At 34.9% G+C, this 26573-nt stretch overlaps 1 protein-coding gene across 1 annotated transcript in view; it reads left to right on the top strand.

The window, feature by feature from the left end:
- Positions 1-26573, top strand: part of LRP1B (LDL receptor related protein 1B) — a gene marked incomplete at its 3' end in the record, with an annotated part of 1833965 nt that overhangs the window by 1448515 nt on the left and 358877 nt on the right. Inside the window, exons 42-43 of the mRNA XM_082841888.1 lie at positions 19334-19523; positions 22986-23190. Of these exons, the coding sequence (XP_082698014.1) occupies positions 19334-19523; positions 22986-23190 (395 nt within the window). The remainder of the gene's footprint in view (positions 1-19333; positions 19524-22985; positions 23191-26573) is intronic.

Genomic DNA, 26573 nt, shown 5'->3' with positions numbered 1-26573 from the left:
GTCCCAAAATTGCTAACCTGTGAGATAGGTTAGTTAGCATGCGTATTCTCAATATACACTTTATAAATTTTAACTATTATTGTTATTTGACTGAAATAGATGGAAGGTAGTGTTGCTACTTCCTTCAGTTTTCACAGAGTAATTTAACAGGACAAATGGCATTCAGGGCTTGTAATCACTGAATAATGAAAGAAATCGAAGTTCAGGACATAGTGTATGTGAACTGATAGTATAAACAGAGGATAAAATTATTGGATGTGTTTCATAAACTATTAAGGATAAAATTTTGGTTTCTAAAAAGTTTAATGTAGCTTGTTAAAATAATTTTCTGCCAGTAAATTGTTAAAATAGTAGTTAACAAATACATTTTGGCAGCAATGCTATTTCTTAATAACTTATACCTGAATCATTTATAAATGAAATGTCTTCAGAAAATTAGCATGCAAATTTTGACACCACATCAGATCATTCTTGTTTTTGTTTTTGTTTTTGTTTGCGGTACGCGGGCCTCTCACTGTTGTGGCCTCCGCCGTTGCGGAGCACAGGCTCCGGACGCGCAGGCTCAGCGGCCATGGCTCACAGGCCCAGCCGCTCTGCGGCATGTGGGATCTTCCCGGGCCGGGGCACGAACCCGCGTCCCCTGCATCAGCAGGCGGACTCTCAACCACTGTGCCACCAGGGAAGCCCATCATCAGATCATTCTTTAAATGGATTGTAACGGTAAATTCTTAGGTTTCAGTTTGTGTAGTCCCAGATATTGATTCCTTGACGAATTTACAATTTAGAAATGGAATTTTGGCATTAAAGAATGATTTTTAAAGACTGAACACTGTCAGACTAACAACTGTAGACCGAACAAAGAGATTATTTAAACTGACAGTATTGAAGCATGAAAGTCTTTTATGATAGCATTTAAGATTAGGTAAGGAAACAATTTTCTTAATGTCTGTTTCAGTAGCATATTCTATTTTTTAGCAGGGGGGGCAGAGTTTAACATATTTATTTCTGGTTTATGCAAACTCTGAGGCGAGTTGGAGGACTCCATGAGGCAGCCCTCCTTCATGAAGTTACTCAGCCATGTAGACTGCTTCCAATTCTGTCTACCATGTCAAGTGGCTTCCAAGATCATGACAGGGCAAGAAAAATTGTAGAGAACTTATCCTGCTCTTCTCTGCTTTAACTTAAAAATGATACACATCTTTCCCATTCATCACCAGAAGTTATGTGCCAGAATTAATCATATCAATACAGCTAAATTACAAGCAATTGGGAAATAGAGGGGCCATGAGGATGTTCTGTGAGCAATCAGTGGCCACATTCATATTTGAAAGAAAAAAAATAGAATCAGGGGAGAGAAAGGTTAGACATGAGAACAAAGAAAATATAGTACGAGTAACAAATTCCAAAGTAATTCTGTCCCAAACCACAGTTTTATGTTGTTTTCCCCAAAAAAGTTTTGTTTTAAATAGATCAGTGTGTCTGAATATGAGAGCCTATTACTGACTTTTGATAATATGTAAAGAAAATATTGCCAAGGGAATGGCATTATTAATACATTTATCATTTTAATTTTGTGATGAGTGATTTTTAAATAATAATTTGGTTATTTTTAGTGAATGTCTTAGTAAAGAAGAGTTTAAAAATTAGATTAGCTCCCACACACTGCACTGCTCTATGCTTAATTTAAAAATTAATTTTTGAGCATTTTATTTGGGAATTCAGCAAACATGAGACACACTTATTACCTACCATCACTAGGTTCTGGAGATACAAATGTGACTAAGACATATAAAACCTATTTCTGTATTTTAAGTGGTCAATCCCAGAAAGACAGTGCTTATTCAGATAAATAAGTCATCACTAAGGTGCTTGCAACATGGTTAGAGAAATAGATCTTAACATTATTATGATCCAGCTTAATAAGTATGAAAATAGAAGTATAGGCAAAGTAATACTGTAAAGTGAGAAGAGGTGAGAGAAGAGCCTAATATGAGGAAGGCATCTTGAGAAGACAGTTTTCTGAGGACATTTTTTCAGGATAAATGGAATTGGTGATTGGAAGACTAGGAGAAGGATGTTATGACACACATTTTATTTTACTTTGATTGCTTAGAGAAAAGTTTCATTCAAAAGTGCATATATGGTATCCTTTTTTAAAAAAAAATATGTATCTAATGGTAGAAGAACATAATCTAAATCTATAACTATAACCCAGACATGCTGGAATTTCCAAGCACAGCTTTAAGCTCTTGTGCTGAATCCTCCTTAAGTCCATATCCCTACTAAGGTTTCCAGTGAACAAGCCTAAATAAGAAGTGGATATTTTATTGGGGATTTCATGGAAACATGCAAACCAGGGGTTTCATTGAACACCACACAGGAAATTCCCAATAAGATCTTAATGTTTCCTTCCCCAAATTTCTCTCTTTAGCTATCACCTCATAACATTTTCATCTCTTCTATCACATAGCACTGAGAAATCTACTTTATTTTCCTAAGCAATTCAGCTCTCTCTGGTCTTATTATCAACAAACAAAAACAAAAACCCTGATATTCAGACAATCTATTTTAACCTCAAATATGCTACTCAAGACAGCTCTGCAACACTTCCTATAAGTGGTTTATCTAGTTATTTAACTATAATAAAGAGGTTTCTTTTGAGGGGCAAATAGTACTATTAGGAGAAAAAGGTTACTCCGTAGAGTTAAGAAGCACTCTAAATCTCCTAAGTTTTCTTCTGAAAATGGAGTTAGAGAGAAGTATGTAGAATTCGCAATAGAAATTTGGGGAGCAAAGATAAACAAAGCTGGACACTAGTTAAAGTGGTAAGGACAGATTTTAATTAGTAATATACTATTGCAGTAAGGAAGAGGGTTCAGCATGAACTGAACTCAACTATGATTTGTACAGAGGTGATTGAATAATTTAAAGGGAGAATGACAGAGTAAGGAGTGGGGTAAACAGGGAAGGGAAGAAAAAAATTACAAAGGATGGGTCAGTGTGAATTTGATTAGGCTAGCTGTGTCTGCTAACTGGCAGTTATCAAAGTTAGGATTCTGTTCTCCCATGGAGACTGGGAGACAGAGCTCCTATCTGCCTGATGATTACATTTCAAAGGAAGAGCTTTCAGATCCTTGAGAAAGACCCTCTTGAATTATAGGAGATATGTGTATAATAAAAGGGACAGAGGAAGGATCCACAACTGTAAGCTCTTTTTAGTAAATGCTCTGAGGAAGGGTGGGCAGGGACCTATCAGCAAGTGTTGGCTGGAAAGAGCAGTAGATTCTTTTAGCAGCTTTGAGTTTTCTCATGCAGGTACTTTAAGGGGGTCTAGGGTCATCCTAGGGATGCTGCCTTGAGCTGTTAGAAAATAGGTTACTGTTTGTTTAATTTTCTAATGTGGGGGGCAGGGTGTAGATGAACTCATTTGTGCTGAGAGTTTGTCATTTCTGTAGGCCCAGACTGAGGCTTAGTCCAGAAAAGGGCTCAGAGGAACATGGCTAGGAGACAATCTTTGTCAGGGGTCATCCTGCAGGTGCTTCTATTGCTAAGCTGTCTTATATTCACTAAGAGCCTTGGGGAACACTCATAATGGGGATTAGGAGCGGGGGGAATAGGAATAGACAGGGAGAGAGACAAGAATGTATATAATCATGAAAGTCAAGCAAGGAGAGAATTATGGGAAGAAATAAAAGAGAATGAGACACTGTGAAGAGTGGCATATAAATCACCAAGGCAACACTGAAATGTGTCAGGAAGAGCAAAAGGCTAAGCTAAAGTTGTACCAGATGAATTTGGCCCATGATTCTGTCCTTTCCTCTAACAATCTTCCATTTCTGAAAGAGAAGTACAGCGTTGGAGGAATTATGATGAAGGTCCAGAAAGGCATAAAAGCTGACGCCAGTAGTAACGACATCATTAAAGTGATTGACCCTATTGTCTACTTTTTGGTAGGGCAGATATCATAGTCTGAGTACAGTAATTAATTGTATGATGAAAGGCAGATTTTGTGCTCAAACTTGGAGGTGCAAACAATTATTAACTTCAGTTTTCATGAAAATGCTGACAAATAAGAAGGTAACAGGTGGAAGAGAATGAGAACCAAGTTGAAACCCAGGGCTGGTGTTGATGTAGAGAAAGTTGTAGCAGTTGAGAAATGGTGAGGATAAGTAAACCAAAGTTCTGATAAATAATTATAGGTGACTAAAAATGATAAGGATGGAGATAAAGGGAGGAAATAGAGAGGTTTAATACTTTGCTCAGAGGTGACTGTAGACACTAATGCTGGTGAGAAATAGAAATTTTAAAAATAGGTTGCATACTGACAAAGGATTAATCTCCAAAATATACAAGCAGCTCATGCAGCTCAATAGCAAAAGAACAAACAACCCAATCCAAAAATGGGCAGAAGACCTAAATAGACATTTCTCCAAAGAAGATATACAGACTGCCAACAAACACATGAAAGAATGCTCAACATCATTAATCATTAGAGAAATGCAAATCAAAACTACAATGAGGTATCACCTCACACCAGTCAGAATGGCCATCGTCAAAAAATCTACAAACAGTAAATGCTGAAGAGGGTGTGGAGAAAAGGGAACCCTGTTGCACTGTTGGTGGGAATGTAAATTGATACAGCCACTATGGAGAACAGTATGGAGGTTCCTTAAAAAACTAAAAATAGAGCTACCATAGGACTGAGCAATCCCACTACTGGGCATATACTCTGAGAAAACCATAATTCAAAGAGTCATATACCATAATGTTCATTGCAGCTCTGTTTACAATAGCCAGGACATGGAAGCAACCTAAGTGTTTATTGACAGATGAATGGATAAAGATGTGGCACATATATACGATGGAATATTACTCAGCCATAAAAAGAAATGAAATTGAGTTATTTGTAGTGAGGTGGATGGACCTAGAGTCTGTCATACAGAGTGAAGTAAGTCAGAAAGAGAAAAACAAATACTGTATGCTAACATATATATATGGAATCTTAAAAAAAAAAAAAAAGGTTCTGAAGAACCTAGGGGCAGGACAGGAATACAGATGCAGACGTAGAGAATGGACTTGAGGACACAGGGATGGGGAAGGGTAAGCTGAGATGAAGTGAAAGAGTGGCATGGACATATATACACTACCAAATGTAAAATAGTTAGCTAGTGGGAAACAGCCGCACAGGGAGATGAGCTCAGTGCTTTGTGTCCACCTGGATGGGTGGGATAGGGAGGGTGGGAGGAAGATGCAAGAGGGAGGGCATATGGAGATATATGTATATGTATAGCTGATTCACTTTGTTATATAGCAGAAACTAACACACCATTGTAAAGCAATTATGCTCCAATAAAGATATAAAAAAAATAGGTTGCATAGACTCAAATGATTAGCTTTAGGGAGTAGGTGAAAATTGAAGATATTTTAACATGAATGCCTGTGTAACTGAAGTGCATGTGGTACATGTGGTGATGTAAGCTTATTCGAAAAAGCACATGTAACTCCCTGAATTTTTATACTTAAAAATCTATACCACATAACTTAGCACTTAATAGCATGTTAGTGATAAAAAGGGGTATTTTCTTCTAGTAGATTCTAGGGTCCGCCTTTTTGTATATTCCTTCTTTACAGGGCTGAGCATACAGTAAGTACTCAATAAATAATTCCCTTTATTATAATTATTTGCTATTGGGGTATTTGCAGGGAATTTAACATTTTTTATTTTGCTTTAAATATTAGATAAGTGTGTTTATGATTATATACCTTCCACTCCATTTAAACATTTTTAATTTTAATTTAATTTAAATTTTTTAATTAAACCACATTTCAGTGGGAATAACTTACAAGGTGAGACTTTATTTTTCTTACTGATATTTTTAGTTGGCAGGCCAAGTGTTTTTTTCTCACATTACGGTATTTTAATATTGTGTGCACGTATAATATATAGTGTTTTTATGTAATGAATTTATTGTATGTGTGGAACAAATGTAAAATTCTGAATATAGCACGTGTTTTAAAATATCAGAGAATAATATTCATTTATTTAAATAAATTTTCTAATACCTCATCATATTGAGTTGAATGTCAAAACACTCTGTTATTTCCTAGAGATCAAATGTTTCTATCCATCTCTTAAGTTCCTTTCTAGTTCTAATATGAATTTCCATCCTTTTTCTTTGCAAAACCTGGCCATAAAGAATTGAGCCTTTCTCTCTCTGTCTCTCTCTCTCTCTGATCCTCGTCATCTGATATGGCCTTTCTTTTTTTTCCTGCTTCATTAATTGCCCATTTGAAAAAAAAATCACTTCTATTTATGTCTTTACTTTCTTCCTTACAGATCTCTGTCCTTGTCTCTTTCACATTGTTAATCAAAATTTAGTATTTTCTAGTATTTAAATTTTCTAATAGTCCCATCACTTTTCCACCTATGAGGTTATCAAATATTTACATTATCATCCTACCAGTAATAATAAGAGTCAAAGACACAGTAAGTGGTTTGGATAGCTTAGCTTATTCCAAGGGATGAGGAATAAATAAACTAGAGCTAAACTTCTTTAATAAAGGGAGACTTATATATACAAATGCAGATTGTAGCCTCTTAGAGTTCAAAACCCACTCCTATAATAGCTAATATTTCTAGTATTACACTTGTGGAAAAATGGGGATGATAATTTATCCAACAAAGCATCAACATTGTTAAGCATAATTGGCTATAGCCTTGTGTAGAGCAATGCAATAATAATAATATTGCCAACATATATTAAGCCCTTTGTGCTAGACACTGTTGTAAACACTTTACCCATGTTAACTCATATGATCATCCCAATGTCTTATTAATTTAATACTATTATTATTCTCATATTACAGAGGAGGAAATGAAAATACAGAAAAGATAAATGAATTGTCCATGGTCAGGGCATATAGCCTGTAAAGTGATAGTGCAAAGCCATTATCTGAACCCAGAGTTGTGCTCTTAATTATTATCCTATATGCTTCTCCAATATTCTGGGTCATATAAAATAAATTAACAATTAGGCATATAAAAATTAAAGCATAAATATACAGATACTGCCTTCAGTGTATTAATGTAGCAGAAATTCATGTATTTATTCCACAAATAATTTCAGTTGCTTGTTCTGTGCATTATAGTGGGGTGACAGACAAAAAGAATACAAATAACAAACAACATTCTAGTAGATTATGAAATAAACAAAGGGCAAAGAGAAAGAAATATGTAAGCATGTAGATGGTATTTAATTCCATGAGAATAAATGAGATAACAGAGAGTAGAAAAGAAAGAGAAGAGGACCTTAGATAATGCCTACATTTAGATGTTGGTCAGAGGGGTTGCTAACAAAGATACTGGAAAGGAGATACCAGTGAGATATAAGAAAAACAGGAGAGAGCATGCCAAAAAACACAAACAAACAAAACAACTTTTGAAAAGGTTTCAAGAGGAAGGAAGACAGTGAAAATCTGATAAGTAACTTGGTAAGATGAAGAAAATGTGCATTGGATTTAACAGTAGAGAAATTGCGGGTTATCTTGAAAAGAGTAGTTTCAGTGTAGTTATTATAATAGAAGTCAGATGATTCAATAAAACGGAGGCCTTTATGTTGTAGGAAAGAGCAGAGAAAACAAAATGACCAACATCCTTGAGAAGGAGAGAGAGAAGACAGCATAATCCAGAGCACAAGTAGTAGATTTCCTCTCTATAGGGAGACAGACACTTCTCAACAGGAGGGAACCAGATACAATTGAGATAGATTTGTAGGTTTGGTGGGAAGCTAAAGGATATGTTTCTGAATGAAACAGAATATTATTAAATATTAATATTATTATTATTAAAATTATTGTTATTATAGAATAATATTAAAACAACTGCTCTGGAAATATTGCAAATAATTTAATTGATTCCACAGTTTTATTTTTTCCATCTAACTTTATGTTTTTATCAAAGAATAAATAGTATATTTAAAATATTAAAAATGGAGTGACCCATAAGTAATATATATATATGAAACAAGAGGATTATTATGACATTGATCCCTTAAATTTATCCACTTGATACGATAACTTATACTCTTAAATAGTTAATATCTTCATGCAATGTACAGTTATAATGCTTAAACATTTTTGAAAGATTAGTCTCTTAATTAATCTGTTAATCTCATTACTTTTTCTTGGATTCCTGATAACAATAGCTCTAAAATCTAAAGTCAAATTACTATGCAGATTTATATTATTCTGTGAAGAATTTCATCCTCTAATTAATATTGAAAAGATATTCCCTCAAATACACGTTGCTTTATATCTTTGCTTAGTTGTTCAATACTCCAAAAAAATGACTTCAGCTTTTCTGAAAGAGGCAAGCTGTTATATATACAAAATTCTTTTAAAAGGACAAGAGCCTTGGTATCTAAAAATCAAGATAATTTACTATTGTTTTTGATTATCTAAAGCTATTAAAAACAAAACTAGTTTGTTACTTACACTTATTTGTTCTAAGCATTGTAGTGATTTAGAAAAAAATTACTCGATTTTAATTATTTGTATGTAGCTTAAATATATTGATATTAGATCATTATTTATATATGATTGTAAAGGAACAAATTTGACAACAGAATATGAAATGTTAGCTTGTACTGAGTCTCATAAGTTTAAGCCCAATCAGCTGATACAGTAGCTTCAAAATGCCAAGAACTTGCAGAGGAACAAAGGGATGGCTGGAATAATATTTTCTCCGCTCCATAGAAGTCCATCAATTAGAGGGAGAGATAAAGCTAATGCCGGTAATTATGCTGTGAATCAGAATGACATAGAAAGGGTGACATGTATTCAAGTCAGAGTGATATTAAGGTCTGAAATCCGCAAATTAAAGGGTTATTATAATATATGTGTTTGTGTGTGTGTTAGGTAGAAGGCAGAATCAGACAAGAGATAATGGCTGTAGGACATGGGAGAATACTGAAGGAGCAAGTGAAACTGTGAATCAGAACCAAACAATGGGATGTAGGGAAAAAAAAAGGCTATCAGAGATGCTAGACCAGATATCTGAAGAAGGAAGGGGAAATTAAAAGAAGGAAAGAAAAAGAGGAGAAGGAGAGGAAGAAAGGAGGAGGAAAGGGGGAAGGAAGAAGGGGAAGAGAAGAAGGAGGAAATGCATACATTAATGGCTGGATAAAACGTTACATTTCTGGTGCAGAAGTCAACAACGTTGTAACTGCTCTTGACTGAATTCAGTTTACAGGGCTGTTGTCCATTCTGGAATGGGAATCATAAAATCATCAAAAGCAACGTGTGTGTGTGTGTGTGTGTGTGTGTGTTCTGTCCAATTAATTGTATGCACCATATTTATTACTTACATAAACACATACAATCAACAAATGTACAGTAAATACTTTTTCTTGAAATTACTAATTTATCACCAAAGAATAGCTGGTAAACTGGGTATAGTACTGCATTTCTGTTAAGAATCCTCCTATACAGATGGCCGTCAAACAACATGGGGGTTGTGGTACCAACCATCTGAGCAGTCAAAAATATGCGTATAACTTTACATTCTCTCCTTCGTATAGGTGGTTCATACACAGATTCAACCAACCACAGGTTGTGTAGTACTGTAATACACAGTGAAGAAAATCTGGGTGTAAATGGACTTGCGCAGTTCAAACCCCTGTTGTTCAAAGGTCAACTGTACTTGTACTATTTCTAGATTACCAAAGCCCTCATTTCTATGCTTCTTTCCAGACTGTATTTTTGAAGTTGTTTATCATCTTTTTTCTACATAAGGAAGTCTACATTTTATGGCCCATTAAAAATAATAACATATAATACATTGTAAAGCATTAATCATTACTAACTTAGGAAGTTATCCTCTGAAGCGTATTTAAAGCAAGAACACCTGGAAAAGGCTTTAAACCAAGGGAACACATATCTAATAATGGGCTTAGAGAAACTTGAAAGTTTACCAGGGTCTTAGTATGGGTAAGAAAACTTTCCTAATTTCTCTCATATCATATGAAGAAATTATTGTCTATGCTAAATGTTTATAAGTGAATTGTTTATAAGTTGAGATTGTTTTACAGAGTATGAATTCATTAAGGGAAATGATGGATCTTATCCAGACCCCTGAGGATGGGCAGATACACCTCTTTCTCAAGAATGTTCTGGTTTATGATTTTGGCCTGATGACTTACCTCACTTTCTCACAAAGGAAATGAGGATGAGTTCCAAGTCACCTTGCAATTATATTTCTCAAAGAAAGTCTGTACATATCAGATCTCCTCACCTTGCCCTGGAGGATGAAGTATGATATAACTGAGGATTTTAGAAACCATAGGGTCTTTGTCCTTCCCTGGGAGCCCTTGGCATACCAATGTTGGCTTCATTTAGGTTGAGTCAGTGCTTATCTCCAATTACTCCTGAAGAATTTGTTACTGAACTGGTTGCCTGAACCCGTGCCAGGGTCCTAGCTGAGGCCAAGTCCATTTGTCTCTGTTGGAGAGATTCTTTTTCCGCTCGGATTTGCACAGCCAATCACAAAACCGATGCTGAGACTGGAACAGCATAATTTGTATTCAGTGGTAGAGAATGGAGAATTGAGAACTTAGTTTGCACATCAACTTCTCAATTCAGTTTGGGCTGAGACACCATATACATAGGAGGGTCGAGGTAAAACAGGGATGTGGAAAGAGAGGGAGGAATATTCATGACATCTGAGAACAGGGGTGTGGTTTGTACAGGAACAGAGGCAACACTCCTTTTCACTCCTTGTTTGAGCTTTTTCTGTTGTTGTCATGGCAACTGTCAACTGTCATGACGCTAGTGGTTGTGTCATTTAGCATGCTAATGTATTACAGTGACCATATAATGAGGCTCAAGGTCTACTGGAAATGAAATCTTCCACCATTTGGGGCTTAGCTGGTTATAATCAGTTCTTGTTTTTCTCTTTGCAGCTTCCCCCTGGAACTTAGATAAGAGCAGTTGGTTTCCATTTGAGAGAGGGGCAGGGGAGGGGTATGATTCTGGGGCAATAGCCTTGGTGACAAAACTATAATTACCCATATGCTCAATTTTTTCATCTCTTATATGTCTTGGCTTACATTAGTGATGACACAAGATAGAGGCATTTGTTGAGACCTGTTTGAGTCAATATAATTTTCAGCTGAGTCAGGAGTTCAGGTTGATATTCAGACTTTGAATGTTTCTAAATCTGGGAAAAAAAACCCCAAAACACAAGGAGTAAGATTAAGAAAAAAAAATACACTGTTACTTAACAGCTTCAAGTCGTTTCAATTTGCTTCCATACTCCCTTAGGGCAAATTGTTCCTTTGTTCTGGGAATGAGAGTAAATAGGCCTCTTTTGTTATGCAGTGTAAAGTAAGACTCTCTTTTAACATGGAAATATTTGAGATACTCTAGTTCTAGGGAATTAACCTTTAGGATGATAGTAAAAGCCTGTCTTTGTTAGAGATAGATTGCAAAAATAAAAAGTCTTCCAGAGAGGTTGGGTTTCCTCTTGTTAGAGGGCTGAGGGCCTGAAGTTAACGGATCCACATTCATGAAAGGCAGCTTTATTGCAATACTTTGGGCACAAGAAGAGTCGAATTCAGATGGTGAAGGGTGATGCAGTTTTATAGATATGTTTCTTGCAGGAAGGGGACCCCTTCCAGGGCCCGAGAGTGGGCTCTTCATTTTTTTTTTTTGCGGTACGCGGGCCTCTCACTGTTGTGGCCTCTCCCGTTGCGGAGCACAGGCTCCGGACGCGCAGGCTCAGCGGCCATGACTCACGGGCCCAGCCGCTCCGCGGCATGTGGGATCTTCCCCGACCGGGGCACAGACTCGTGTCCCCTGCATCGGCAGGCGGACTCTCAACCACTGCGCCACCAGGGAAGCCCTAGTGGGCTCTTTTTTAATTTTAACACTTGGAAATGAATTGTCCAAGGAGACACACATGCTGACAAAGCAAAATACTTTATTGGGAAGGAGCGCCGTGGCAGAGAGCAGCAGGGTAAGGGAACCCAGGAGAACTGCCCTGCCACATGGCTCACAGTCTCAGGTTTTATGGTAATGGGGTTAGTTTCCAGGTTGTCTCTGGCCAATCATCTTGCTTATACCCATATTTGATCTGATTCAGTCCTTTCTGGTGGCCCTCACCTCTCTCAGCCAAGGTGGATTCCAGTGTGAAGGTTTCTGAGAGGTTGGCAGGACATATTATGGCTGGTGTCTCCTCCTTCCTTTTGGCCCCTCCCAAATTCTTCTGGCTAGTGGTAGCTTGTTAGTTCCGAGTTCCTTATCAGGACCTCCTGTTGTGAGGCAACTCATGCAAGCAGTTATTATTGTGTCTGGCCAGGGCAGGTGGTTTTGGTCCATGGTTCCCTAACATGTTCATTCACTGGAACCCACATCATTAGTGGCTACTTGGATTGACATCTTCTTTCCATTATATATCTAGCTAGTTACTTTGCACATAATAGAACTATGGGTTTTGGTTTATTTATTTATTGCCTGCCATCTTACTGAACTCCTAATAATTCTCAGCAGATTCTCTATTGTTTGGGTGGTTAATTACCAAAAAAAACCATTTTTTTCCAGTAGAACTGTTCGTTGTTTAAATTTTTAGACTGTAATGTAGATATTTAATTTGTTTAGTTTTTAGTAAATTAGACTATAAAAAAATGTTGTGCTTTTTAACAGTTAAAGGATTTAAGAACATAAAAATTTAGGTCAGAGTCTACAGGTAAAAGCTATTTCTGTAATTAGGGTTGATCAGGGCTGACATTCCACATATTTGGCAGTCTGTACTGGGTCAATCTGAATGGATGTCATTTGTTCAGGTCAGACATTGGCCAGTACCCTTTACTGGTACATGTCAGTCTCGGTGTGTGATTTGTTAATGACCTTAAATAATCTGAGGAGATTTTTTAAAAGCCTATATCTAAAAGATCTTTTAGATAATCATTTTATTGAATTAATAATTAATACAATTTAATTAATACAAATTAATGTGGGTAAAAAAACCCTGAAAATGACTAAAGTCTCCAGACAAAGGGGTGGCAAGTCTAATTTATAGTAGGCAATCTGCATAGAAATCTATTGCAATCCATTCACCAGTTCAATAGTTAGAAAGGTAAAAATAACCCATCTAGTTAATCACTTGTATCTATCAGTTGACATTTGGGCTGTTTCTGCCTTTGGCTATTATGAACAAAGCTGCAGTGAACATTTGTGTGCATGTGGATATACGTTTTCATTTTTCTTGGATAGATGTAACAGAGGAATTGCTACATTATGTAATAACTATATGTTTAAATTTTTGAAAACTGCCAGACTGTTTTCCAAAGCAGCTGTACTATATTGCATTCCCACCAGCAATGTATGAGGGTTCCAATTTCTCCACTTCTTTGTCAAAACTTATCTTTTTTGATTACAGTCATCATAGTGGATCTGAAGTATGATTTTGATTTGTGTTTCTTTGATGGCTTATAATGTTGAGCATTTTTCATGTCCTTATCAGTCATTTGTATACCTTCATTGGAGAAATATCTATTCAAATTATTTGCTCATTTTTTCCATTGTGTTGTTAATTTATTATTGAATTGTGAGAATTCTTTATATATTCTGGATACAAGACCATTATCACATAAATAATTTGCAAATATTTTCTCCCATTCTGGGGGTTGACTTTTTACTTTCTTGGTGGTGTCTTTTGAAGTACACAAGTTTTTAATTTTGATGAAGTCCAGCTTATCTATATTTCATTTGTCATTTATGCATTTGGTGTCATGTCTGAGAAGGCTTTGCCTAACCCTCGTTTATTTTATTCTAAGAGTTTTGTAGCTTACCTTCTACATTTAGGTCTAAGATACATTTTGAATGGATGTGTGTGTATGGTATGAGGACATTATTTTTTTGAATGTGGATATATAGTCATTGTAAACCATTTGTTGAAGAGATTATTTTTTCACCATTGAATTTTTCTGATACCTTTTTCAAAAATCAATTTACCATAAAAATAAGGCTTTATTTCTGGACTATTGATTCTATTTCACTGATTTATATATCTATCCTTACGGTAGTACCACACTATCTTGACTACTGTACCTTTGTAGTAACTTTAAAATCAGAAAGTTTGACTCCTTTAAGTTTGTTTTTCTTTTTAAAGATTGTTTTGGCTATTTTAAGTCCCTTGGATTTTCATGTGCATTTTAGGATCAGTTTGTTGATTTCTGGGAAAAAGCCATCTGGGATTTTGATAAGAATTACACTGAATCTGTAGATCTATTTGGAAACTATTGCAATCTTAATAACATTGTTTTCCAGTCATTAACATAAGTTACTTTTCCATTTTTTGTCTTTAGTTTCTTTCAATGATGTTTTGTAGTTTTTCATGTAGAAGTTTTAAGATTATAATTCTTTTGCTAAAGTTATTTCTAATTTTATTTGCCTGTCATATTTTCTACTCTTTTAAATGCTGTTATAAATGGAATTGTCTTCTGGATTTCATTTTTTGATTGTTCATTGCTACTGTATAAAAAATACAACTGTATTTTGTATGTTGCTTCGTACCCTGCAACCTGGTTGACTGTTTTTATAATTCGAATAATTTTCTACTGAATTGCTTAAGATTTTGTATATCTAAGGGTATATCATCTGCAAAAAGAGATGGTTTTACTTGTTTTCCAATCTGGAATGATATTCCAGATTGGAAGGATGATATTCCTTCCTTCCTTCCTATCTTTTTTTTTTTAATTTAAAAAATTTTCCCAATTACCCTGAGTGAATTTCCAGTACAATGCTGAATAGAGAGGCAAGAGTAGACTGTCTTATCTTGTTCCTAGTCTTAGGGAGAAAACTTTCATTTTTTTCATGGCTAAGTAAGGTATAAGCCTTTTTTGTTTTTTTGTTTGTTTGTTTGTTTTAATAGGTTGATTTTATCAATTTGAGGAAACTCACTTCTATTCCTAGTCTGTTGAGTATTTTTATGATGAAAGTCTTTTCGATTTTGTCAAGTAAACCTGTAGATTAGCCATATCAAATATTGGCTCATTGTAATGAGGGAAACTGTACACCAGAAGAGCTGTAGCTTATCTCACCCCTATCCCAAAAGAGAAGGAAAAGTAATTATAAGAGGATTTTTAGAAAAAGGTGAGTTTAGGCAAAATTTAAGTAATATTTTGTTAGGCTTAAAGTAAAACAAGGCTATGTGTACTCTCTAGAGTTCAGCATCAGGTCTGGAGTGTGAACTGGACCCAGAATCTTGTTTCTCTGGAAACTATATAGTAAGATATATGTGGAATGTTGTGTCCAGAAACTTTTTATTTTAAGCTCTGTCCCTGGGTTGTAAACTGAGCCTGCTTCTCTGTGTCTTGAGATCCTCCAGACAAGATTGAGGTGCTTCATACTACTGACATAATTTCCAGCAACAAACTTTCTAATATTCTTTGGCTTTAGAAAATAAGCCAGTGAATAAGAGAATATTATACTTTCAACAGGGAGGCCATTACAGTTGTAGCATGTCCTTGGGATAAATATTATTTCCTGTTAACTTTGTGATAGGATTTATCTGTGACGGTTATTCCAGCCATATGACTGGCAATGTTTTGTACATGTGGCTCCCTCCCAAGAATACTTCACTGGCTTTCCCATTTTGTAGACTCTTATCCTGCCTTTACAACACTGCACAGGCAGGAAGGAGCTGTTTTCTCTTCTTCAGTGGTGATGAGATGAAGGTGTTTTCTCTATGAAGTCCTTGGCTACCTGCCAAAATAGCACCATAATAGTTATTTTCTGATTTATGCCTATTCTACATCCTTGGGGTCCAACGCTGTATTCTACATCCTTGAGTTAACTCTGTATTAATTTACTCTGTTCAATATTTCAGGACTGGTTGATGGAATAAATAGGCATTTTACTTTAGTTTTCAGACTACGTAATTATCTGCCAGGACCAGTGACTCAAAGTACTTATTTTACCTGTTCAACTGATTCAGGAACTTTAGTGTTCATGCACACACACACACACACACACACACACACACACACACGTATCACATGATGCCTGTTATAATGTTAATTTCTTAGTATGCCTGCCAAAGTTATATATATATATTCTTTCTTAAATTAAATATGCTAAGAGTACTAACTCAGAGAAAAACAGATAATATGAAGGAATATCTATCATAAAATAGATATTAATGTCTTTATGTTATCTCAACTAAAATATTCTCATGATTTTAAAATTTAATATTTTCATGATTTTAAAAAATATATGTATATAGTCCTTTTCAGATTTTCTTCCCTTATACATTATTACAAAATATTGAGTATAGTTCCCTGTGTTATACAGTAGGTCTTTGTGGTTATCTATTTTATATATAATGGTGTGTCATTTATGTTTTAATTGGCCATTTGCTAATGACAAATATAATTTTTATAGGGAGTTAAATACCTTTTTTAAAATTAATTAGTTTATTTATATTTGTTTTTGGCTGTGTTGGGTTTTTATTGCTGCATGCGGGCTTTCTCTAGTTGCAGCGAGCAGGGGCTACTCTTCATTGCGGTGCGCGGGCTTCTCATTGCGGTGGCTTCTCGTTGTGGAGCATGGGCCCTAGGCACGCAGGCTTCAGTAGCTGCAGCACACAGGCTCAGTAGCTGTGGCTCGCAGGCTCTAGATCACAGGCTCAGTAGTTGTGGCACATGGGCTCACTTGCTCCATGGCATGTGGGATCTTCCCGGACTAGGGATCGAACCCATGCCTCCTGCATTGGCAGGCGGATTCTTAACCACTGTGCCACCAGGGAAGTCCCCTAAATACCTTTTTAAGAGATAAATATTTTAAAATATAGCACCAGATTATGATTAAGTGTACTGTCAGGTTGTCATCTATTACAAAAAAATAAAACAAAAGAGATTATACCTGGACAGTGAGATGTATTATGTACTCTAGTAAACTTGGAACTGTGTCAGCCATAGAAAAGAAGCATCTGCTTCATCTCAATGGTAATACCAAGTGGTTTCTTCCTGATTTGGCAGGAAAAAGTGGCCATGAAGAAGATCTGTCAAAGTCAGTGGAAGGGGAAGATACAAAATGAGGATGGATTAATAATTTTGATTTGCTTGGATTTTTTCAGAGCCATGCCATTTCTCATTCTATTTGTGGATGATGAAAGAGTGGAATGCTGCTTATAATACAAATAGAGTTGGCTTCATTTCTGAAATGATGTGAAAGTGCTAAAAATACAGTGGAATAGATGATTTATTAATTAATAATTGAAATACTTTTGACCATTATCAACCTCCCACCTACTCACCTCAAATAGGAATACCATGATTCATATAAGCAAAGCTTAATGGATTTTATTATGATTGTGTTTTATAATGTTTTCTTCCATCATCTCTGGCCTAGGTTTCCACACTAATCACCCACATTAATTTCTTATAAGTAGTTTTGTTGACTGTGTGAGAGGTTATTCATGGTAAATTACTAGTGATACAATTCACCCAGAGTCAGACAAGTTGAATCTAATGAATCATTTGTTTGGTTCCAGCTTGATGTACATTGAGAATAAGCAATAGCTGCTATAAATCCGTCTCTAAATAATGGTGCTGAAGAATGTAGGCTTACAGAAGCACATGGACCTGTGTTAAAAATCTTGCTTCAATACTATTAGTTCTGTGACCATAGGTTTCAGTTTTCTTCTTAGGAAAGAGGAACAATAAAACTAACTTCACAGAGTAGATTTACACATAAAGTGATGTATGCAAACCAATTACACAATTCCTAGCAGAAAGACAGTGTCCAATAAATGGCAGATATTAATTTTATCATTAGTGGATTTTCCTCTGTTGCATGTAGAAAAAGAACAAAATTTTAATAACGTTCAAGAAACGTAGTTCAAAAGGTTTTAATATTGTTTTGCTCTCCCTCTAAATCTTACTGACCACCAAAGTAAACATTTACCCATCTCAAACCTGAAAACAGCTCTTTTCATCTACCTGTTTCCAGAAGAGCTTAATAATTCTTTTGAGATTCCTTAAGAGAAAAGCAATAGAAAGACTCTGCCTGTTATAATGTTAATTTCTCAGGATGACTGCCAAAGTTATATATATATATATTCTTTCTTAAATTAAATATGAAGAGTACTAACTCTGAGAAAAACAGACAATATGAAGGAAAAACTATAATAATTTGGTTATACTTAAAGATGTACTCAAAGCACCTCTATGAAAACTAAACCAGTCACTTATGTTATCCTAGTGATTGGAAACACAATTTTTAAAAATGTCATGAAGAGCCTAGGGGTAAGACAGGAATAAAGACACAGACCTACTAGAGAATGGACTTGAGGATATGGGGAGGGGGAAGGGTAAGCTGTGACAAAGCGAGAGAGAGGCATGGACATATATACACTACCAAACATAAGGTAGATAGCTAGTGGGAAGCAGCTGCATAGCACAGGGAGATCAGCTCCGTGCTTTGTGACCGCCTGGAGAGGTGGGATAGGGAGGGTGGGAGGGAGGGAGACGCAAGAGGGAAGAGATATGGGAACATATGTATATGTATAACTGATTCACTTTGTTATAAAGCAGAAACTAACACACCATTGTAAAGCAATTATACTCCAATAAAGATGTAAAAAAAAAAAAGAAAGAATTACTTTTGTTTTTCATATTGTCACTTTTATGTATTAGACTATGGGTACTACCATTTATCTTTTTCTGTCAACATTAAAGCATGCCTTAGCTCACAATTAATTTTATTTTCTTTTGTTTTTGTATCACATTAGTCGAATAGAATAAAAAAAATTAATTGCATTAACTTATTAAAACATTCTCTACCATGGTTTGATAGTTGCAAGTGTAGAGTTGTATTTTGGCTTTTTGATACTTTGTTGTAGTTTTTGATGTGTTTGTTTTTCCTTGATGTCTCTAGATATAGTATCAAGATAAAACTCATTATGATTGTACTTACATGGTATCTCTGACATATGATTTTCAAAAGCATCGCTAAATTCTTGCACACTGGATACATTTTGAAAATTAATTACTAAAATGTCAAAATAAAAGAGAGCCACCATTTTCCTAAATAAAAGGCAATTACTTAATTAAGGTTTTTTTGGATAAGAATATTCAGTCTTTAATGCATGTTTTTGTATAAATTCTCCATGAGCAGTTCACAGCTCAGTTTTACAGTGTGTAATCAGCTGTCATTGTAGACATTATGTAGCATTATATAGGCATCATAATTATTATATTTTTCCTTTTTCTGTTCAGAAGCCAAGTCTTTTGTAGATAAAAGTATAATTTTTTTCTTTTCTTTCCCCTATCAGATGTGGGTTCTGTTGAAGGACTTGCCTATCACAGAGCCTGGGATACACTGTACTGGACCAGCTCCACTACCTCATCCATCACCAGGCACACAGTGGACCAGACTCGGCCTGGAGCATTTGATAGGGAAGCCGTCATTGCCATGTCAGAGGATGACCATCCTCATGTGCTAGCCCTAGATGAATGCCAAAAGTAAGAAATTTGTATTTCTTCATTATAATTATAAGTCAAAGACTATCAAAGTTATATTAATTTTAAAGAGAATTAGCATTAAAAATACAGATTTCCTTTGAAGTTCTCTTTTCACAATTCATAAAACTGTTTTTTATAAGACTGTTTTTTATTATAAATATGGATAATTGAAATCTGAACTCTTTAAATGCCAGGCATCACCTCCATGAGAGATTCAGTAAAAACAAAATTAAAGGATGAAAGGGAAAATAGAGACAATACTGTGATTGAATAGACATTTTTCATATATGTAAAAGACATTAATGCATCACTGATTGAAATCATAAATTTGAAACTAAAATAACACTATTAACAAGTATTGAAACCTAAAAGGTGTTTCTGTAATTCAATTAAGTAATTTTAACATTTGGGGATCTGTCCAATTGAAATACAGAGGAAATAAATAACAGCAATAGATCTTTGTGTGCAGCTATAATTTCAACATTAGATACTTGACAATAGTCTACATGGTCCACATTGGTTTGATGATATATTGTGCAGGTATTTATAATAATACTTATGAAGAATTCATGGCAAGAAAAAATGTTCAGGCTATAGTATAAAATGTATAAAAAATAAAACAAATTAGAAAAAAGTTATGTTTCGGGGGATGCTATAAAGAACACAATTATATGAAAACTGAAGAATGAAGCTCAGGTTAAGTAGAAAACAAATATGCCTATGGAGTTTCACTCTTATGCAATATGGTAGGAATATTTGTTAACTACTAGAAAGTGCTTTTACTCTTAAACGAAACAAGGACACAGAAATTAGACCAATCTGGTTTCACTGAGCAGAAATAGAAGAACTTATTTTAGGTGTGTTGAAGAAAAATGGAAGAATAAAAACAATGACTGATAAACACTAACCCTGATCACTTGAGAGAAGAAAAGAGCACATGAATTACTCAGTGTGAGAATAACTCAATCTGGATACTCTTATAGAACTAGAGATGAGAATTGACTTACTATACTTAATTAAACATATTGAACTTATAAATTAAGAATCTAAAGTTTGAGAGATGCAGGTGAAGAGAAGGTTGACTCCTCACACAGATTTGGTTACTTAGCTCAGGTGGACACAGGCCTCTAGATGCCTGGGCAGAGCTAGTTCTGCTCACACCACTGCCCTATCACTAGGGCTTGTTGTTGAGTCAGCTACACTGATCCACCAGGAGAGTCTTAGGACAATAATAAATATCCTGAAGTTGATCAAAGGAATTTATAAGACAATTTTCAGGTAAACATGAGGGAGATCACTGATGATATTATACATGATTAATTTTAATTGATAAGTGCTTTATCCTATAATTATCAGTTACATTGTCTAAAATTACACTTTCATCTTATATATGGTGAACTGTAAATTAGATTTAAACACACTAAAGTATTCTAATTGGAAAATTATATGTAATTAAAGTTTAAAGTATAAAAATATTTTTATCATTAAACATATTAATGACGCCTTCAAATCACTTTCATATGTTAGTTGATTAACAGAAATTTTAAAATCAAATCAATTTCTAGATGAAAGACTACTTGAGTTCAAAACTTGGCTCTGTAACTATAACTAATATTCAAGCTCTCTGGCCTCTGTTTTCTTATATGTGAAAGGGTGAAACTAAAGAAGTACTAATACCTTGGAAATTCTGTAATTCTAAAGCCCACAATCTAGAAAAATATTGCAAATAAATTGTGTATTTAATACCTCATATTATTTGGATAACTTTTTTTTTTTTTTGCGGTACGCGGGCCTCTCACTGTTGTGACCTCTCCCGTTGCGGAGCGCAGGCTCCGGACGCGCAGGCTCAGTGGCCATGGCTCACGGGCCCAGCTGCTCCGCGGCATGTGGGATCTTCCCTGACCAGGGCACAAACCTGTGTCCCCTGCATCGGCAGGCGGACTCTCAACCACTGCGCCACCAGGGAAGCCCTGGATAACTTTTTAAACTAAATTTTTCATTTTAAAAGTTACAAGATGTGGTTAAAACTACTGCATGATTTAAGAAAGTGGAATGCCATTTTTTTTTTTTTGGCAAATTTACTGATTCATAGGACAAACTATTTTGACACTTTCTCACTTAGAACACTTTTATGTTCCACAGAATAGATTAAAATGCTATGAAGTAAAAAAAAAAAAAATGCTATGAAGTATTTTAATAAAGAGCATAGATGACCCAGCTTTCCCTAATTGGTGGGGTTACTTTTTTTAATTAGCAAGTAGAAAGGTTTTTTTGTGTGTGTGTGAAGTTGAGTGTTGTCTAGTAATAAGTTTTTGCATAATACTTAAAAAACATATATTGAATAATTATGTTGGCTATAATCCTACATTGTCTTTACATGTCTTTACATAGGAATGATATATGCAATCTTGTTGGAAATATTATTCCAATTAGTTTTTCTCTGTATTTATTAAACATATTTTTTCAAAATGTATAGCAGCCTGCCTGTCAGCCTCCCTCCTTCCCTTCTTCCTTTCTTTCTTCCCTCTCTCCCTTCCTCCCTTTTTCCTTCCTTCTCCCCTTCCTCCCTCCCTCCCTCCCTCCATTCTTTTCTTCTTTTCTTCAGTTCAAAAACTGATCTTCAAGTAAACTCTTAGGGATACTCCTAAATATAAAGGGGGAGAAAGAAGAGCTGTTTCAGTAAAAGCAGGCCTTGGAGACTGGAACCCTATAGCCTCTCCACTCTTCCAGTGACCTTTAAAGGCTTCCATAGACTCCTAGGCCTTCTTCAAAGAATAGTTTGACAAACACTGATTTAAAATATTCTAGAAAATCTGTAAGTAACAGATACTATGTTTAAGGATTTGAGAGTGACCCCTGGAATTCTAGAAACAGCACTGTAATTTATAGAAAAATCACACTGATAAACAGAGGAGGGAAAAAAGACATTAAATAAATATAGGAGTTTAGTAATTGCTCTAAAACATAAACAGAGAAGAATGCAGAATTTAAAAAGCAAACCTAGAAGGAGAGAGAGATTTTGATTTTCACCAACTGAAGGAGAGAAATATTGTTAGGTTAAGAACGATGTCCAAAACGATAACAACACAGGATCTGCTGAAGCATTATAATAATAAGTTAGAGTATATTTGCAGTTCATAGAAAATTTAAAATAACTATTTTTGTCCCTGATTAAAATAAATCTTTACTATGCATCAAACTGATTCAGTTTAATTAAGTTACTATTTGAGAGATAATTGTTTTTCAGAAATATTTTCCAGGTCATTTAAGAAACTGAGAAAAAAATATATGCAACTATAATATACATATTTCCCCTTATTACTAAAACGTCCTCAAGGGTCATAGAATATGAGATAAATAATTTTGCTTCTTTTTAAATAATTTGACATTGCCATGTTTCTACTAATGTTGTTACTGGTAATGAAAATTTTAATCTATTACCACAATTTTCATTTTAATTAGTTTAATGTTTTGGACCAACTGGAATGAGCAGCATCCAAGTATCATGAGATCTACTCTGATTGGGAAAAATGCTCAAGTGGTGGTCAGTACAGACATACTCACTCCAAATGGACTCACCATTGACCACCGTGCAGAGAAGCTGTATTTCTCAGATGGCAGCCTAGGAAAAATTGAAAGGTGTGAATATGATGGATCCCAGAGACATGTAAGTTAACTGAGAATTTCTTGATTATGGATTTGGAAAATGATACATTTGGAAAATACATGCTTTATAGTGCCTAAAATATGCATGTTAAGGGATTTCAAAATAGCTAATTGTTCGAACCAGTACAACTGAATAATCTGTTCAGTGAAAAACAAAACAGCAGATAAAATTTTGAAAACTTTCTTAAGTGCATTTGCTACCATGGAGACAGTCCAACTCTTATGGAGAAACAATAACTGATTTTCTCCTAGTTATGAATTGAATTGGTATTGTTAGAGTGATTTGCGTAAACTTCATTGTTATTTATAATTTTTTAAAATGTGAAATGAAATTGGTTAGCTGCCCTAGGATAAAAGAACATTGGAAAGTAATGAAATGATCCTCTGTCTGTGTTTGGGTCCTCAAAGCAACCTCAGAAGCTTTGAAGAGAGAAGAGTGGAATTCCTTTCACAGGCTCATTCTCTGTCTCTTTTCTCTGAATTCCAAATAAAATGTTAATGGGAGTGTCTTTATGCTGCCCCTGGAGAACATTTACAGGAGATATTTAGGGCCTGTAGAATGGTGAACGTCCAGTGCCTCACCTTATCTTATGAGGACGGTAGCCCTTGGCATCTGGGAAAACTCAGGGTTCAGAAGGGTAAGGTCTGGTTTGTTACACCACTGGAGGAATCTACCCCAGCCCCTCTTCACCAGTGCATGCTTGAATGACAAAATGATCCTGAGGCTCTTAGCTCTTCCACTGAGCTTCTGGAAGGACCATCTTCATGGGCCATATTTTCTCTATCACAACTACAGTGCCTTATGGTATTAAAGCAACATAGAGAATACGTATGAATAGCTGTGGCAGTATTTCAATAAAACTTTATTTACAGAAGCAGGCAACCAAACAGCAGGCCATATTTGCTAACACCTGATTTATACCATTAAGCACACTGTTTAATTCAATTGAGTATATACCTGTACATATATATCTACATGTTATATGTAATATAGATATATATATCTATACTTACGTACATATATAATATTAAATATGTATATATACACACGTTATATAGTGAAACATAGATATTTATCTTAGGGCAACTAACTAAATGTATATATACATATATGTGCATATTGCATATATATATATTGCCTATATGTATATATGTGTGTATATATAGATTGTGTATGTGTGTGTTGCATGTATGTGTGTGTGAGTTTCTTGAAGAAGGAACAAGTGCATTGATTTACATTCTAGTATAGGCACCTCATCTAATTGTGGAGTGGATACTTCAAGTAGCAGTGATATAGTACAGTTGAGTGCTTAAGGAAAATTGAAATAATCAGCTAAGATCTGATGAGTTCAGTTTGTGCTAAAGGTAATAACTCTGATCAAAGAATTCTTTGCCTAAATTCTTGGTCTATCTTTTCAATTAAAGGCCATGTGACCTAAGGCGAATTACTTAGTCTTTATGAATTCTAGTTTTCTGACATGCAAATTTCAGGGTTATTATGAGGATATAGTGTGAAAATATATGGCTCAGAATACAGCAAAGAAATCCTAAATGAACTTAGTGGGTAATGCTTTTGAAAAATAGGTAAATCATTATCCTGGATATGGTATTATTTTGTATTATGGCCTAATACAGAAAATGCTTCTGTAACTCCTTCTAACAACATTTTGTCCACTTTAACTTATTTTTTATGTACATGGTTTTCTTTTCCCTCCTCAGTCTACTGTTATGTATGATACTTATAGCTACTCAAGGTGATCCAGTAATCAGATAGCTCTGATCTAAATAATTCAAAGGCTTTCTTTTGACATTAAAAAAATATGCACAGTTATGATTCCAGCTCTCCATTTCCCATCCTAGTCTAAACCGGGATAATTTCTGGCTGGTTGTAGTTAACAATGCTATATTGTACATTTGAAGTGGCTAAGAGAGTATATTTTTATAGTTTTTACTGCCAAAAAAAAATTGTAACTATGTGAAGTGATGGATATATTAACTAAACTTATTGTGGTAATCATTTTGTAGTATATACATATATCAAATCATTATGTTCTATACTTTAAACTTACATAATGTTATATGTAAATTATATGCCAGTAAAGCTGGACAGAAAGATTTCTGTCCTGTAGAGATGACAATGTTGAGTAGAGAACATTACTTTAAAGGATACGGGTGTATTCCCCCATACAACATTGATCCATTTTGTCTCAAAGTTAGAACTACAGAATCCTTTTCCTCTTCTCCAGTAAATCAGCTTTACCATCAAAATTTCTGGTTGGGCCTAAAAATTGGGAAAATATTTCAATGTTTATTACGTTCTTACATGAATCTCACTATTTTGCTGGTTTTCCAGATTCTATTGCCAGTGTTGATCATGGGTACCTTGAATTTACCACCAACTTATATACTCTTTGTGATATCCATTGTTTCCTATATTTTAGTCATGATTTTACAACTAGAACTTGTTATCTGTTCCTGAATTCCATTTTTTAATTGACATGAATTTCTGAATACTTATTACACTTTAAATTGTCTGTTTTTGTGAACAATCAGCTGTTTATATAATCTATTACTAATATAAGCGTAGAATTTTGAGGCTGAGAGTATAACTGAGGAGCTAGGTCATCTCCTGTTATCTTTAGAAAAGGTTAAATATGCAATCTGGCTTATGTTTCAAGATTTTAAAAAAGGATATTTCCTGAGGAAGAAAGAAATACTACTTATTCTGAAAAAAATATTCTGGGGATATGGCATAATATTACAGAAGTCTCAGAAACTCTAAAAACTCTTCTATTATCTGATAACTGTTGAAAAAGTGGACCAATTTGTCTAATACCCTATCCATTCACTCCCCAGTTTTATATTTTTAATTACATGTACAAAAGTGTGAACAATATCAATTATTAATTTGATTTGTGCCTATCCACTTGAGTTGAAGTCTTGGAAATCAAAAGATACCTTCTGGAACAGATTTCTTTTTAAATCCTCACAGAACCTAAGAGCTCCTTATCTGAAAAACTTGCATGTAACCAGTTCATTCATTCTAATCTTCATTTGATCTCTCTGTACCAGGCCCTTTTGTTTATGTGTGTGTGTGTTTCCTACTATGTCTGTTCCTCACTCCTATATGGTTCCCCTTGGGCAAAAATACTAATGTAATTGATATATATCCATCCAATTACATATATATATACACACACACATATATACATATAATACACATGCATGTATACATATATATTTAAAATAGATCAAGTAACCAACATAATGAATTTCATTTTTACATTTTTGGAATACACTGTACAAGGCACTGCAGAAATGTGTGATGGGGTATAATCATGGAGTTAAAAAGAATGACATTTAGGAAGTAAAAATATAGAAGGT

Source organism: Leucopleurus acutus (genome assembly GCF_964270905.1).
Source record: "Leucopleurus acutus genome assembly, chromosome: 6".
In the NCBI taxonomy this organism is placed as follows: domain Eukaryota; kingdom Metazoa; phylum Chordata; class Mammalia; order Artiodactyla; family Delphinidae; genus Leucopleurus; species Leucopleurus acutus.
The sequence above is the reverse complement of the archived record's forward strand: the minus strand, read 5'-3'. Positions and strand labels throughout refer to the sequence as shown.